The sequence below is a fragment of the Stegostoma tigrinum genome, chromosome 11 (assembly GCF_030684315.1).
Source record: "Stegostoma tigrinum isolate sSteTig4 chromosome 11, sSteTig4.hap1, whole genome shotgun sequence".
In the NCBI taxonomy this organism is placed as follows: domain Eukaryota; kingdom Metazoa; phylum Chordata; class Chondrichthyes; order Orectolobiformes; family Stegostomatidae; genus Stegostoma; species Stegostoma tigrinum.
The window spans coordinates 52,872,287-52,892,086 of NC_081364.1; the positions used below are offsets into that span (position 1 = coordinate 52,872,287).

General features: G+C 58.1%; 1 protein-coding gene across 25 annotated transcripts in view; it reads right to left on the reverse strand.

Annotated features, from left to right (window-relative positions):
• Positions 1-19,800, reverse strand: part of slmapa (sarcolemma associated protein a) — a 293,580-nt gene that overhangs the window by 14,303 nt on the left and 259,477 nt on the right. For all 25 annotated transcript variants that reach the window (XM_048548186.2, XM_048548190.2, XM_048548184.2 and 22 more), the window contains one exon: positions 903-1,020. In XM_048548186.2, the coding sequence (XP_048404143.1) occupies positions 903-1,020 (118 nt within the window). The remainder of the gene's footprint in view (positions 1-902; positions 1,021-19,800) is intronic.

Genomic DNA, 19,800 nt, shown 5'->3' on the forward strand with positions numbered 1-19,800 from the left:
TGATATTAAGTAATTAGAGTTATAGTCATACAGAACAAAAAGAGACCCTTTGGTTCAACTCATCCACGCTGACAAAGTTTCCCAAACCAAACTAGTCCCAAATGTCTACGTTTGGCTCATATCCCTATAAATCTTTCCTATTCATGTACCTGTCTGAATGTCTCTTAAATATTGTAACTGTACCTGCACCTATCACTTCCTCTGGCAGTTCATTCCACGTATGAACCACTTTTTGTGAGAAAAAGTTGCCCTATGTCTCTTTTAAATCCTTCTTCCCAACTTTAAACATATGCACCTAGTTGTGCACTCCACCATCCGAGGGCGAAGACTTTTGCTACTCACCTTATCTGTGCCGCTCCTGATTTTATAAACCTCTATAAAAGTCACCTCTCAACCTCTTACGTTCCAATGAAAAAAATTCTCAGCCTATCCAGCATCTCCTTATAACTCAAAGCCTCTAGTCCTGGAAACATCCTGGTAAATCTTTTCTGAACCCTCTCCAACTTAATAACACTCTTCCTATAGCAGAACGATCAGACTGTACACAGCACTTCAAAAGTGGCTTCACCAACACCCTGCATAAACTCAACATGACGTCCCAACTCCTGCACTCAATGGTCTGAGCAATGAAGTCAAGTACGTTAAACACCATCTTAACCATCCTGTCTACCTGTGATGCAACTTTAAAAGAACTATGTAACAGAATCCCTGGGTAGGAAGTACTGAGTGCATCACTTGAACAGAGCTGTTAGTGAAAAATAATGTCAGTATTTTAGGAAGTGAAATTTGAAAACTACCTTTAAAGTGAACAGTTATGGTTAGAAATGGATACACCAGAAATAAAAACATTAAAACTAAATAAGAACATCAAAACTAAATAAGCAGCAATTGCTGGAACTTGCCATTGGAGCTCTTCCACAAACCATTGCAGCTTTTCTGTCAGAATAACTTTTTCTTGTCGAAGGGAATCACAATCATTCTGTAGCCCATTGCTTTGCTTTTGTAATTCATCCAGTTTACCTATCATCAACAAAATTGAAAAGATTACAATAGGGCATAGACTGTACCACAACATTCAACAATACATGTACAATAAAACAGAATCTGTATTTTCCAGCTGGGTCTCCAAACTTCACATTTTATTACTAAAATAAAAAATACATATTGTTTTGAATTAGAAGCAATTGCTACATCATATAAAGGAAAGAAACAAATATCACACTAATAAACCCAGAAGCAAAGTTAGTGCTGCATGTAATTCATTCACAAGTTCATAAGATATAGCAAAGTGTGGAGCTGGAGGAACACAGCAGGCCAAGCAGCATCTTTGTACTCCCAATATAACACTTTGTTATATTGGATTCTCCAGCATCTGCGTTCCCATTATCTCTGTTCATAAGATATGGCGTCAGTTTTAAGCCATTTGGCCCATCGAAGTCTGCTCTGCCATTCGATCATGGCTGATATGTTCCTCACCCCTATTTTCCTGTCTTCCCCCCATAATGCTTCAACATATGACCAATTAGAAATCTTTCTAACTTGTCCTTAAATTTACTCACTGTCCCAGCATCTACTGCACTTTGGCGTAGCGATTTCCACAGAGTCACAACCCTTTGGGAGAAGTAGTTTCTCCTCAACTCTGTTTTAAACTTGCTAGCCCTTATCCTAAGATCAGAAATCACACAATACCAGGTTATAGTCCAACAGGTATATTTGAAAAGATAAGCTTTTGGAGCTTCGCTCCTTCTTCAGATGTTAGTGTGAGAGGTATTATCAGACACAGAATTTATAAATAAAAGATCAAAGGGTTACACTACTGATGAGGATATGCTCAACAAACCTAAGATGCTGTTAAATCTTTAATCAATTAAAACCGTCTAACTGATTAATATGTATATAAAAATCCCCAAATTCCTTTCAAGTCACTGTCCTGAGAGAACTGAAGGTTTTAATCAGTGTAATGAAGAGATGACATTTCAGGTCAGACAATGCATGTTAGGTGCGAGGCCTTGTTTAGCATCTGTTTGTGTTTTGGTTTAGAGTCAGACTAGTTTCTTTCTAAAGTAGGAATTTATAAAATGCCACATTGACTGCCCATACATTGGGTGCTTTTTGAACAAATTAGAATTAATCAGCAAATGCAAATTCACCCTATAGATTTACATGAGTGTGTGTACCTGTGTGTGTGCGAGAGAGACAGAGAGAGTCTGTGTGGGAGAGGAGAGGAGAGGAGAGAGTGAAATTGTGTGTGTATGAGGGGGCAGGGACAGAGAGTATGTGTAGGGGGGAGGAGTGAGAGAGAGAGAGAGAGAGAGAGAGAGAGAGAGACAGAGACGGGGGAGGGAGGGGGGAGAGAGCGGGGAGGGAGGGGGGAAGGGAGGGAGGGGGGGGAGAGAGAGAGAGAGAGAGAGCGAGAGAGAGGAGAGGGAGGGGGAGAGAGAGACAGAGCGAGAGAGAGACAGAGAGAGAGAGAGAGACAGAGAGAGAGAGAGAGAGAGAGAGAGAGAGAGAGAGAAAGTATGTTGTATACATGTGGGGCAAGGAGAGGGAATCTGTGCATGCGCATGCCAGAGAGTGTATTCGTGTGCTGGAGAGTGAGAGCGTGTTGGAGTGGTCCCTAAGGCTGTTCTGGGTGTATGAAGAACTGTTTGTCGAAGGTGAAGACATTGTGGTTGAGGATGAAGTGGAGGAATTGGAGGCTGGCGTCAGAAAATTGGCAGTTGGTGGTAGTTACTCCCCAAAGGGCCAACATTTTCATGCACAGGTTTGAAGAAGACTTCTTTGCTGCACAGAACCTCTGATCAACGCGAGACACCAGATGGATGATGACATTTTCTTCCCTTGGAATCATGGCAAGGAATCAGTGAAACAACTACATAATGATATCAACAAGCTTCATCCCACCACACTCGCTCTCCCTTCCTCTCCCACATTGTACTCGCTCACTCACTTCCTCCTCCTCCCCCCAACGCATGCACACACACATACTCTGACTCTCTACTTGAGCCTATGCGCGTGCACAATCTCGCTCTCGCCTTGCCCCTCACACGCGCACACACACACTCTCCTCCGCGTGCAGGCACGCACACCTCCCACCGCATACATGCGCACAGACATACACGCACCCTCCTCCCACAAATTAGAGGGGAGGAGGTTGTGTGTGTGTGCGCTGGGGGAGGAGGTTGTGTGTGTGTGTGTGTGTGTGTGTGTGTGTGTGTGTGTGTGTGTGTGTGTGTGCCGCGCGCGCAGGGGGAGGAGGTGTGTGTGTGTGCTCCCCCAGCACACACACACACACACCCTCCTCCCCCAGCGCGCACGCACGCGCACACACGCACCTCCGCCCCCAGCACGCGCACACACACCTCCACAGCGCACGCAGACACACACACACACACCACGCCCAGCACACACACACACACACACACATACCTCCTCCCCCAGCACACACACACACATACCTCCTCCCCCAGCACACACACGCACATACCTCCTCCCCCAGCACACACACAACCTCCTCCCCCAGTACACACACACACACACATACCTCCTCCCCCAGCACACACACACACATACCTCCTCCCCCAGCACACACACACACAACCTCCTCCCCCAGCACACACACACACATCCTCCTCCCCCAGCACACACACACACATACCTCCTCCCCCAGCACACACACATACCTCCTCCCCCAGCACACACACACACAACCTCCTCCCCCACCATACACACACACAACCTCCTCCCCCAGCGCGCACGCACGCGCACAAACGCACCTCCGCCCCCAGCGCGCGCACACACACACCTCCACAGCGCACGCAGACACACACACACACACACACCTCCCCCAGCACACACACACACACACACAGACAGCTCCCCCAGCACACACACACACATACCTCCTCCCCCAGCACACACACACACACAACCTCCTCCCCCAGCACACACACACACAACCTCCTCCCCCAGCACACACACACACAACCTCCTCCCCCAGCACACACACACACAACCTCCTCCCCCAGCACACACACACACATACCTCCTCCCCCAGCACACACACACACAGATCTCCTCCCCCAGCACACACACACACACACCTCCTCCCCCAGCGCACACACACACAACCTCCTCCCCCAGCACACACACACACACAACCTCCTCCCCCAGCGCGCACGCACGCGCACACACGCATCTCCGCCCCCAGCGCGCGCACACACACACCTCCACAGCGCACGCAGACACACACACACACACACCTTCCCCAGCACACACACACACACAGACAGCTCCCCCAGTACACACACACACACAACCTCCTCCCCCAGCATACACACACACAACCTCCTCCCCCAGCGCGCACGCACGCGCACACACGCACCTCCGCCCCCAGCGCGCGCACACACACACCTCCACAGCGCACGCAGACACACACACACACACACACACACACACCTCCCCCAGCACACACACACACACAGACAGCTCCCCCAGCACACACACACACACCTCCTCCCCCAGCACACACACACACATACCTCCTCCCCCAGCACACACACACACAACCTCCTCCCCCAGCACACACACACACAACCTCCTCCCCCAGCACACACACACAACCTCCTCCCCCAGCACACACACAGACACTCACACACAACCTTCTTCTCCCAGCACACACACACACACAACCTCCTTCTCCCAGCACACACACACACAACCTCCTTCTCCCAGCACACACACACACACACACACACACACACAGACACACACACAACCTCCTCCCCCAGCACACACACACATACCTCCTCCCCCAGCACACACACACACAACCTCCTCCCCCAGCACACACACACACACCTCCTCCCCCAGCACACACACACACACCTCCTCCCCCAGCACACACACACACACCTCCTCCCCCAGCACACACACACAACCTCCTCCCCCAGCACACACACACACACTCACACACAACCTCCTTCTCCCAGCACACACACACACACACAACCTCCTTCTCCCAGCACACACACACACACAACCTCCTTCTCCCAGCACACACACACACACAACCTCCTTCTCCCAGCACACACACACACACAACCTCCTTCTCCCAGCACACACACACACACACACAACCTCCTTCCCCCAGCACACACACACACACACACACAACCTCCTTCCCCCAGCACACACACACACACACACACACAACCTCCTTCTCCCAGCGCGCGCACACACACACACACACACACACACACACAACCTCCTCCCCCAGCACACACACACACACCCTCCTCCCCCAGCGCACACACACACACCCTCCTCTCTCAGCACACACACACACACACCCTCCTACCCCAGCACACACACACACACCCTCCTACCCCAGCACACACACACACTCTCCTCCCCCAGCACACACACACACACCTCCTCCCCCAGCACACACACACACCCTCCTCCCTCAGCACACACACACACAAACTCCTCCCCCAGCACACACACACACAACCTCCTCCCCCAGCACAGACACACACACAACCTCCTCCCACAGCACACACACACACAACCTCCTCCCCCAGCACACACACACACAACCTCCTCCCCCAGCACACACACACACACAACCTCCTCCCCCAGCACAGACACACACACAACCTCCTCTCCCAGCACACACACACACAACCTCCTCCCCCAGCACACACACACACCTCCTCCCCCTGCGCGCACACACACACCTCCTCCCCCTGCACACACACACAGACACACACACCTCCTCCCCCAGCACATACACACACAACCTCCTCCCCCAGCACACACACACACATAACTCCTCCCCCAGCGCACACACACACAACCTCCTCCCCCAGCACACACACATACACCCTCCTCCCCCAGCGCGCACGCACGCGCACACACGCACCTCCGCCCCCAGCGCGCGCACACACACACCTCCACAGCGCACGCAGACACACACACACACACACACACACCTCCCCCAGCACACACACACACACACACAGACAGCTCCCCCAGTACACACACACACATACCTCCTCCCCCAGCACACACACACACATACCTCCTCCCCCAGCACACACACACACAACCTCCTCCCCCAGCACACACACACACAACCTCCTCCCCCAGCACACACACACACAACCTCCTCCCCCAGCACACACAAACAACCTCCTCCCCCAGCACACACACACAACCTCCTCCCCCAGCACACACACAGACACTCACACACACACACACAACCCCCTTCTCCCAACACACACACACACACACAACCTCCTCCCCCAGCACACACACACACACCTCCTCCCCCAGCACACACACACACAACCTCCTCCCCCAGCACACACACACACACCTCCTCCCCCAGGACACACACACACACCCAACCTCCTCCCCCAGCACACACACACACACTCACACGCAACCTCCTTCTCCCAGTACACACACACACACACAACCTCCTTCTCCCAGCACACACACACACACAACCTCCTTCTCCCAGCACACACACACACACACACACAACCTCCTTCCCCCAGCACACACACACACACAGACACAATCTCCTTCCCCCAGCACACACACACACACACACACAACCTCCTTCCCCCAGCACACACACACACACACACACACACAACCTCCTTCCCCCAGCACACACACACACACACACACACACAACCTCCTTCTCCCAGCGCGCACACACACACACACCCTCCTCCCCCAGCGCACACACACACACCCTCCTCTCTCAGCACACACACACACACACCCTCCTCCCCCAGCACACACACACACACTCTCCTCCCCCAGCACACACACACACACCTCCTCCCCCAGCACACACACACACTCTCCTCCCCCAGCACACACACACACACCTCCTCCCCCAGCACACACACACACACCTCCTCCCCCAGCACACACACACACACACACACACCCTCCTCCCTCAGCACACACACACACAAACTCCTCCCCCAGCACACACACACACAAACTCCTCCCCCAGCACAGACACACACAAACTCCTCCCCCAGCACACACACACACAACCTCCTCCCCCAGCACACACACACACAACCTCCTCCCCCAGCACACACACAACCTCCTCCCCCAGCACACACACACACAACCTCCTCCCCCAGCACAGACACACACACAACCTCCTCTCCCAGCACACACACACACAACCTCCTCCCCCAGCACACACACACACAACCTCCTCCCCCAGCACACACACACACCTCCTCCCCCTGCGCGCGCACACACACACCTCCTCCCCCTGCGCGCACACACACACCTCCTCCCCCTGCGCGCACACACACACCTCCTCCCCCAGCACATACACACACAACCTCCTCCCCCAGCACACACACACACATAACTCCTCCCCCAGCACACACACACACAATCTCCTCCCCCAGCACACACACATACACCCTCCTCCCCCAGCGCGCACACACGCACCTCCGCCCCCAGCGCGCGCACACACACACCTCCACAGCGCACGCAGACACACACACACACACACACCTCCCCCAGCACACACACACACATACCTCCTCCCCCAGCACACAAACACACACCTCCCCCAGCACACACACACACACACACACAGACACCTCCCCCGGCACACACACACACACAGTCAGCTCCCCCAACACACACACACAACCTCCTCCCCCAGCACACACAGACAACCTCCTCCCCCAGCACACACACACAACCTCCTCCCCCAGCACACACACACACCCTCCTCCCCCAGCACACACACACACCCTCCTCCCTCAGCACACACACACACCCACCCTCCTCCCCCAGCACACACACACACACCCTCCTCCCCCAGCACACACACACACACACCCTCCTCCCCCAGCGCGCACGCACGCGCACACACGCACCTCCGCCCCCAGCGCGCGCACACACACACCTCCACAGCGCACGCAGACACACACACACACACCTCGCGCAGCACGCACACACACACACAGACAGCTCCCCCAGTACACACACACACATACCTCCTCCCCCAGCACACACACACACATACCTCCTCCCCCAGCACACACACACATACCTCCTCCCCCAGCACACACACACACACATACATCCTCCCCCAGCACACACACACACAACCTCCTCCCCCAGCACACACACAAACACACACACACAACCTCCTCCCCCAGCACACACACACACAGACCTCCTCCCCCAGCACACACACACACATACCTCCTCCCCCAGCACACAGACACACACACATACCTCCTCCCCCAGCACACACACACACACACACACACACACAACCTCCTTCTCCCAGCACACACACACACACACACACAACCTCCTTCTCCCAACACACACACACACACACACACCCTCCTTCTCCCAACACACACACACACACACACACACACACACACAACCTCCTTCTCTCAACACACACACACACACACACACACACAACCTCCTCCCCCAGCACACACACACACACACCTCCTCCCCCAGCACACACACACACAACCTCCTCCCCCAGCACACACACACACAACCTCCTCCCCCAGCACACACACACACAACCTCCTCCCCCAGCACACACACACACAACCTCCTCCCCCAGCACACACACACACCACCTCCTCCCCCAGCACACACACACACCCTCCTCCCTCAGCACACACACACACCCTCCTCCCTCAGCACACACACACACACCCTCCTCCCCCAGCACACACACACACCCTCCTCCCCCAGCACACACACACACACACCCTCCTCCCCCAGCACACACACAGACACACACACACCCTCCTCCCCCAGCGCGCACGCACGCGCACACACGCACCTCCTCCCCCAGCGCGCATGCACGCGCACACACGCACCTCCGCCGCCAGCGCGCGCACACACACACCTCCACAGTGCACGCAGACACACACACACACACACCTCCCCCAGCACACACACACACAACCTCCTCCCCCAGCACACACACATACCTCCTCCCCCAGCACACACACACACAACCTCCTCCCCCAGCGCGCACGCACGCGCACACACGCACCTCTGCCCCCAGCGCGCGCGCACACACACCTCCACAGCGCACGCAGACACACACACACACACCTCCCCCAGCACACACACACACACACAGACAGCTCCCCCAGCACACACACACACATACCTCCTCCCCCAGCACACACACACACATACCTCCTCACCCAGCACACACAGACACATACCTCCTCCCCCAGCACACACAGACACAACCTCCTCCCCCAGCACACACACACACACAACCTCCTCCCCCAGCACACACACACACACAACCTCCTCCCCCAGCACAGACACACACACAACCTCCTCCCCCAGCACACACACACACAACCTCCTCCCCCAGCACACACACACACAACCTCCTCCCCCAGCACACACACACACAACCTCCTCCCCCAGCGCACACACACACTCACACACAACCTCCTTCTCCCAGCACACACACACACACAACCTCCTTCTCCCAGCACACACACACACACACACACACACACACACCCACAACCTCCTTCTCCCAGCACACACACAACCTCCTTCTCCCAACACACACACACACACACAACCTCCTCCCCCAGCACACACACACACACACACACACACACACACACACCTCCTCCCCCAGCGCACACACACACACAACCTCCTCCCCCAGCACACACACACACACAACCTCCTCCCCCAGCACACACACACACACCTCCTACCCCAGCACACACACACACACATTCACACACAACCTCCTTCTCCCAGCACACACACACACACACACAACCTCCTTCTCCCAGCACACACACACACACAACCTCCTTCTCCCAGCACACACACACACACACAACCTCCTTCTCCCAGCACGCGCACACACACACACACACACACACACACACACAACCTCCTTCTCCCAGCACACACACACACACCCTCCTCCCCCAGCACACACACACCCACCCTCCTCCCCCAGCGCACACACACACACCCTCCTCTCTCAGCACACAGACACACACCCTCCTCCCCCAGCACACAGACACACACCCTCCTCCCCCAGCACACAGACACACACACCTCCTCCCCCAGCACACACACACACACACCCTCCTCCCGCAGCACACACACACACACCCTCCTCCCCCAGCACACACACACACATAACCTCCTCCCCCAGCACAGACACACACACAACCTCCTCTCCCAGCACACACACACACAACCTCCTCCCCCAGCACACACACACCTCCTTCCCCTGCGCGCACACACACACCTCCTCCCCCTGCGCGCACACACACACCTCCTCCCCCGCGCGCAAACACACACCTCCTCCCCCTGCGCGCACACACACACACACACACACACACCTCCTCCCACAGCACACACACACAACCTCCTCCCCCAGCACACACACACACAACCTCCTCCCCCAGCACACACACACACACCCTCCTCCCCCAGCGCGCACGCACGCACCTCCGCCCCCAGCGCGCGCACACACACACCTCCACAGCGCACGCAGACACACACACACACCTCCCCCAGCACACACACACACAGACACCTCCCCCAGCACACACACACACCCTCCTCCCCCAGCACACACACACACCCTCCTCCCCCAGCACACACACACACCCTCCTCCCCCAGCACACACACACACCCTCCTCCCCCAGCACACACACACACCCTCCTCCCCCAGCACACACACACACCCTCCTCCCTCAGCACACACACACTCCCTCCTCCCTCAGCACACACACACACCCTCCTCCCTCAGCACACACACACACCCTCCTCCCTCAGCACACACACACACCCTCCTCCCTCAGCACACACACACACACCCTCCTCCTTCAGCACACACACACACCCTCCTCCCTCAGCACACACACACACACCCTCCTCCCCCAGCACACACACACACCCTCCTCCCCCAGCACACACACACACCCTCCTCCCCTAGCACACACACACACCCTCCTCCCCCAGCACACACACACACCCTCCTCCCCCAGCACACACACACACACACCTCCTCCCCCAGCACACACACACACACACCTCCTCCCCCAGCACACACACACACACCTCCTCCCCCAGCACGCACACACAACCTCCTCCCCCAGCACACACACAACCTCCTCCCCCAGCACACACACACACACTCACACACAACCTCCTTCTCCCAGCACACACACACACACACAACCTCCTTCTCCCAGCACACACACACACACACAACCTCCTTCTCCCAGCACACACACACACACAACCTCCTTCTCCCAGCACACACACACACACAACCTCCTTCTCCCAGCACACACACACACACACCTCCTCCCCCAGCACACACACACACACACCTCCTCCCCCAGCACACACACACACACACCTCCTCCCCCAGCACACACACACAACCACCTCCCCCAGCACACACACACACACACACACAACCTCCTTCTCCCAGCACACACACACACACACACAACCTCCTTCTCCCAGCACACACACACAACCTCCTCCCCCAGCGCACACACACACCCCCTCCTCCCCCAGCGCACACACACACCCCCTCCTCCCTCAGCACACACACACACACACCCTCCTCCCTCAGCACACACACACACACCCTCCTCCCCCAGCACACACACACACTCTCCTCCCCCAGCACACACACACACACCTCCTCACCCAGCACACACACACAACCTCCTTCTCCCAGCACACACACACACACACAACCTCCTTCTCCCAGCACACACACAACCTCCTTCTCCCAGCACACACACAACCTCTTTCTCCCAGCACACACACACACAACCTCCTTCTCCCAGCACACACACACACACACACAACCTCCTTCTCCCAGCGCACACACACACACACACACCCTCCTTCTCCCAGCACACACACACACACCCCTCCCCCAGCACACACACACACACAGACAGCTCCCCCAGCACACACACACACACTCACACACACAACCTCCTTCTCCCAGCACACACACACACACAACCTCCTTCTCCCAGCACACACACACAACCTCCTTCTCCCAGCACACACACACAACCTCCTTCTCCCAGCACACACACACACACACACACACACACACACAACCTCCTTCTCCCAGCACACACACACACACATACACAACCTCCTTCTCCCAGCACACACACACACACATACACAACCTCCTTCTCCCAGCACACACACACAACCTCCTCACCCAGCACACACACACACCCTCCTCCCTCAGCGCACACACACACACACACACAAACAAAAACCTCCTCCCCCAGCACACACACACACCCTCCTCCCTCAGCACACACACACATACCCTCCTCCCTCAGCACACACACACACTCCCTCCTCCCTCAGCACACACACACACTCCCTCCTCCCTCAGCACACACACACACATCCTCCTCCCCCAGCACACACACACACACATCCTCCTCCCCCAGCACACACACACACACACACCTCCTCCCCCAGCACACACGCACACACCTCCTCCCCCAGCACACACACACAACCTCCTCCCCCAGCACACACACACAACCTCCTCCCCCAGCACACACACACAACCTCCTCCCCCAGCACACACACACACACTCACACACAACCTCCTGCTCCCAGCACACACACACACACAACCTCCTTCTCCCAGCACACACACACACACACACCCTCCTCCCCCAGCACACACACACACACACACCCTCCTCCCCCAGCACACACACACACAACCTCATCCCCCTGCGCGCACACACACACCTCCTCCCCCTGCGCGCACACACACACCTCCTCCCCCAGCACACACACACAACCTCCTCCCCCAGCACACACACACAACCTCCTCCCCCAGCACACACACACAACCTCCTCCCCCAGCACACACACACACACAACCTCCTGCTCCCAGCACACACACACACACACCTCCTCCCCCAGCACACACACACACAACCTCCTCCCCCAGCACACACACACACAACCTCCTCCCCCAGCACACACACATACCTCCTCCCCCAGCACACACACACACATACCTCCCCCCCCAGCACACACACACACATACCTCCTCCCCCAGCACACACACACACATACCTCCTCCCCGAGCACACACACCTCCTCCCCCAGCACACACACCTCCTCCTCCCCCAGCACACACACCTCCTCCTCCCCCAGCACACACACCTCCTCCTCCCCCAGCACACACACACACACCCTCCTCCCCCAGCGCGCACGCACGCACCTCCGCCCCCAGCGCGCGCACACACACACCTCCACAGCGCACGCAGACACACTCACACACACACCTCCCCCAGCACACACACACACACACACACATGACACCTCCCCCAGCACACACACACACACACACAGACACCTCCCCCAGCACACACACACAACCTCCTCCCCCAGCACACACACACACAACCTCCTCCCCCAGCACACACACACACACATACCTCCTCCCCCAGCACACACACACACACATACCTCCTCCCCCAGCACACACACACACATAACTCCTCTCCCAGCATACACACACACATACCTCCTCCCCAAGCACACACACACACAACCTCCTCCCCCAGCACACACACACACACACCCTCCTCCCCCAGCGCGCACGCACGCGCACACACGCACCTCCGCCCCCAGCGCGCGCGCACACACGCACCTCCGCCCCCAGCGCGCGCACACACACACCACCACAGCGCACGCAGACACACACACACACACACACCTCCCCCAGCACACACACACACACACAGACAGCTCCCCCAGCACACACACACACACACACACATACCTCCCCCCCCAGCACACACACACACATACCTCCTCCCCCAGCACACACACACACATACCTCCTCCCCCAGCACACACACACACACATACCTCCTCCCCCAGCACACACACCTCCTCCCCAGCACACACACACCTCCTCCCCCAGCACACACACCTCCTCCTCCCCCAGCACACACACCTCCTCCTCCCCCAGCACACACACACACACCCTCCTCCCCCAGCGCGCACGCACGCACCTCCGCCCCCAGCGCGCGCACACACACACCTCCACAGCGCACGCAGACACACTCACACACACACCTCCCCCAGCACACACACACACACACACAGACACCTCCCCCAGCACACACACACACCTCCCCCAGCACACACACACAACCTCCTCCCCCAGCACACACACACACCCTCCTCCCTCAGCACACACACACACACCCTCCTCCCTCAGCACACACACACACACCCTCCTCCCTCAGCACACACACACACACCCTCCTCCCTCAGCACACACACACACACCCTCCTCCCTCAGCACACACACACACACCCTCCTCCCTCAGCACACACACACACACACCCTCCTCCCTCAGCACACACCCACACACACCCTCCTCCCTCAGCACACACCCACACACCCTCCTCCCTCAGCACACACACACACGCCCTCCTCCCTCAGCACACACACACACGCCCTCCTCCCTCAGCACACACACACACGCCCTCCTCCCTCAGCACACACACACACACCCTCCTCCCTCAGCACACACACACACCCCCTCCTCCCTCTGCACACACACACACACACACACACCCTCCTCCCCCAGCACACACACACACCCTCCTCCCCCAGCACACACACACACACACACCACCTCCTCCCCCAGCACACACACACACACACACCACCTCCTCCCCCAGCACACACACACACACCACCTCCTCCCCCAGCACACACACACACACCACCTCCTCCCCCAGCACACACACACACACACCACCTCCTCCCCCAGCACACACACACACACACCACCTCCTCCCCCAGCACACACACAACCTCCTCCCCCAGCACACACACACACACTTACCACCTCCTCCCCCAGCACAAACACAACCTCCTCCCCCAGCACACACACACACACTTACCACCTCCTCCCCCAGCACAAACACAACCTCCTCCCCCAGCACACACACACACAGACACACAACCTCCTCCCCCAGCACACACACACACACACACACAACCTCCTCCCCCAGCACACACACACACACACACACACAACCTCCTCCCCCAGCACACACACACAGACACACACACACACAACCTCCTCCCCCAGCACACACACACAGACACACACACACAACCTCCTCCCCCAGCACACACACACACACACACCCTCCTCCCCCAGCACACACACACACCCTCCTCCCCCAGCACACACACACACACACCACCTCCTCCCCCAGCACACACACACACACACCACCTCCTCCCCCAGCACACACACACACCCTCCTCCCCCAGCACACACACACACACACCACCTCCTCCCCCAGCACACACACACACACACACCACCTCCTCCCCCAGCACACACACACACACCACCTCCTCCCCCAGCACACACACACACACACCACCTCCTCCCCCAGCACACACACACACACACCCTCCTACCCCAGCACACACACACACACCCTCCTACCCCAGCACACACACACACTCTCCTCCCCCAGCACACACACACACTCTCCTCCCCCAGCACACACACACACACCTCCTCCCCCAGCACACACACACACCCTCCTCCCTCAGCACACACACACACAAACTCCTCCCCCAGCACACACACACACAACCTCCTCCCCCAGCACAGACACACACACAACCTCCTCCCACAGCACACACACACACAACCTCCTCCCCCAGCACACACACACACAACCTCCTCCCCCAGCACACACACACACACAACCTCCTCTCCCAGCACACACACACACAACCTCCTCCCCCAGCACACACACACACAACCTCCTCCCCCAGCACACACACACACCTCCTCCCCCTGCGCGCACACACACACCTCCTCCCCCTGCACACACACACAGACACACACACCTCCTCCCCCAGCACATACACACACAACCTCCTCCCCCAGCACACACACACACATAACTCCTCCCCCAGCGCACACACACACAACCTCCTCCCCCAGCACACACACATACACCCTCCTCCCCCAGCGCGCACGCACGCGCACACACGCACCTCCGCCCCCAGCGCGCGCACACACACACCTCCACAGCGCACGCAGACACACACACACACACACACACACCTCCCCCAGCACACACACACACACACACAGACAGCTCCCCCAGTACACACACACACATACCTCCTCCCCCAGCACACACACACACATACCTCCTCCCCCAGCACACACACACACAACCTCCTCCCCCAGCACACACACACACAACCTCCTCCCCCAGCACACACACACACAACCTCCTCCCCCAGCACACACAAACAACCTCCTCCCCCAGCACACACACACAACCTCCTCCCCCAGCACACACACAGACACTCACACACACACACACAACCCCCTTCTCCCAACACACACACACACACACAACCTCCTCCCCCAGCACACACACACACACCTCCTCCCCCAGCACACACACACACAACCTCCTCCCCCAGCACACACACACACACCTCCTCCCCCAGGACACACACACACACCCAACCTCCTCCCCCAGCACACACACACACACTCACACGCAACCTCCTTCTCCCAGCACACACACACACACACAACCTCCTTCTCCCAGCACACACACACACACACACACAACCTCCTTCCCCCAGCACACACACACACACAGACACAATCTCCTTCCCCCAGCACACACACACACACACACACAACCTCCTTCCCCCAGCACACACACACACACACACACAACCTCCTTCCCCCAGCACACACACACACACACACACACACAACCTCCTTCTCCCAGCGCGCACACACACACACACCCTCCTCCCCCAGCGCACACACACACACCCTCCTCTCTCAGCACACACACACACACACCCTCCTCCCCCAGCACACACACACACTCTCCTCCCCCAGCACACACACACACACCTCCTCCCCCAGCACACACACACACACACACACACCCTCCTCCCTCAGCACACACACACACAAACTCCTCCCCCAGCACACACACACACAAACTCCTCCCCCAGCACAGACACACACAAACTCCTCCCCCAGCACACACACACACAACCTCCTCCCCCAGCACACACACACACAACCTCCTCCCCCAGCACACACACAACCTCCTCCCCCAGCACACACACACACAACCTCCTCCCCCAGCACAGACACACACACAACCTCCTCTCCCAGCACACACACACACAACCTCCTCCCCCAGCACACACACACACAACCTCCTCCCCCAGCACACACACACACCTCCTCCCCCTGCGCGCGCACACACACACCTCCTCCCCCTGCGCGCACACACACACCTCCTCCCCCTGCGCGCACACACACACACATAACTCCTCCCCCAGCACACACACACACAATCTCCTCCCCCAGCACACACACATACACCCTCCTCCCCCAGCGCGCACACACGCACCTCCGCCCCCAGCGCGCGCACACACACACCTCCACAGCGCACGCAGACACACACACACACACACACCTCCCCCAGCACACACACACACATACCTCCTCCCCCAGCACACAAACACACACCTCCCCCAGCACACACACACACACACACACACACAGACACCTCCCCCGGCACACACACACACACAGTCAGCTCCCCCAACACACACACACAACCTCCTCCCCCAGCACACACAGACAACCTCCTCCCCCAGCACACACACACAACCTCCTCCCCCAGCACACACACACACCCTCCTCCCCCAGCACACACACACACCCTCCTCCCTCAGCACACACACACACACACCCTCCTCCCCCAGCACACACACACACACACCCTCCTCCCCCAGCGCGCACGCACGCGCACACACGCACCTCCGCCCCCAGCGCGCGCGCACACACACCTCCACAGCGCACGCAGACACACACACACACACACCTCGCGCAGCACGCACACACACACACAGACAGCTCCCCCAGTACACACACACACATACCTCCTCCCCCAGCACACACACACACATACCTCCTCCCCCAGCACACACACACATACCTCCTCCCCCAGCACACACACACACACATACATCCTCCCCCAGCACACACACACACAACCTCCTCCCCCAGCACACACACAAACACACACACACAACCTCCTCCCCCAGCACACACACACACAGACCTCCTCCCCCAGCACACACACACACACACACACACACACACACACACACACAACCTCCTTCTCCCAGCACACACACACACACACACACAACCTCCTTCTCCCAACACACACACACCCTCCTTCTCCCAACACACACACACACACACACACACACACACACACACACAACCTCCTTCTCTCAACACACACACACACACACACAACCTCCTCCCCCAGCACACACACACACACACCTCCTCCCCCAGCACACACACACACAACCTCCTCCCCCAGCACACACACACACAACCTCCTCCCCCAGCACACACACACACAACCTCCTCCCCCAGCACACACACACACAACCTCCTCCCCCAGCACACACACACACCACCTCCTCCCCCAGCACACACACACACCCTCCTCCCTCAGCACACACACACACCCTCCTCCCTCAGCACACACACACACACCCTCCTCCCCCAGCACACACACACACCCTCCTCCCCCAGCACACACACACACCCTCCTCCCCCAGCACACACACACACACACCCTCCTCCCCCAGCACACACACACACACACACACACCCTCCTCCCCCAGCGCGCACGCACGCGCACACACGCACCTCCTCCCCCAGCGCGCATGCACGCGCACACACGCACCTCCGCCCCCAGCGCGCGCACACACACACCTCCACAGTGCACGCAGACACACACACACACACACCTCCCCCAGCACACACACACACAACCTCCTCCCCCAGCACACACACATACCTCCTCCCCCAGCACACACACACACAACCTCCTCCCCCAGCGCGCACGCACGCGCACACACGCACCTCTGCCCCCAGCGCGCGCGCACACACACCTCCACAGCGCACGCAGACACACACACACACACCTCCCCCAGCACACACACACACACACAGACAGCTCCCCCAGCACACACACACACATACCTCCTCCCCCAGCACACACACACACATACCTCCTCACCCAGCACACACAGACACATACCTCCTCCCCCAGCACACACAGACACAACCTCCTCCCCCAGCACACACACACACACAACCTCCTCCCCCAGCACACACACACACACAACCTCCTCCCCCAGCACAGACACACACACAACCTCCTCCCCCAGCACACACACACACAACCTCCTCCCCCAGCACACACACACACAACCTCCTCCCCCAGCACACACACACACAACCTCCTCCCCCAGCGCACACACACACACAACCTCCTTCTCCCAGCACACACACACACACACACACACCCACAACCTCCTTCTCCCAGCACACACACAACCTCCTTCTCCCAACACACACACACAACCTCCTCCCCCAGCACACACACACACACACACACACACACACACACCTCCTCCCCCAGCGCACACACACACACAACCTCCTCCCCCAGCACACACACACACACAACCTCCTCCCCCAGCACACACACACACACCTCCTACCCCAGCACACACACACACACATTCACACACAACCTCCTTCTCCCAGCAC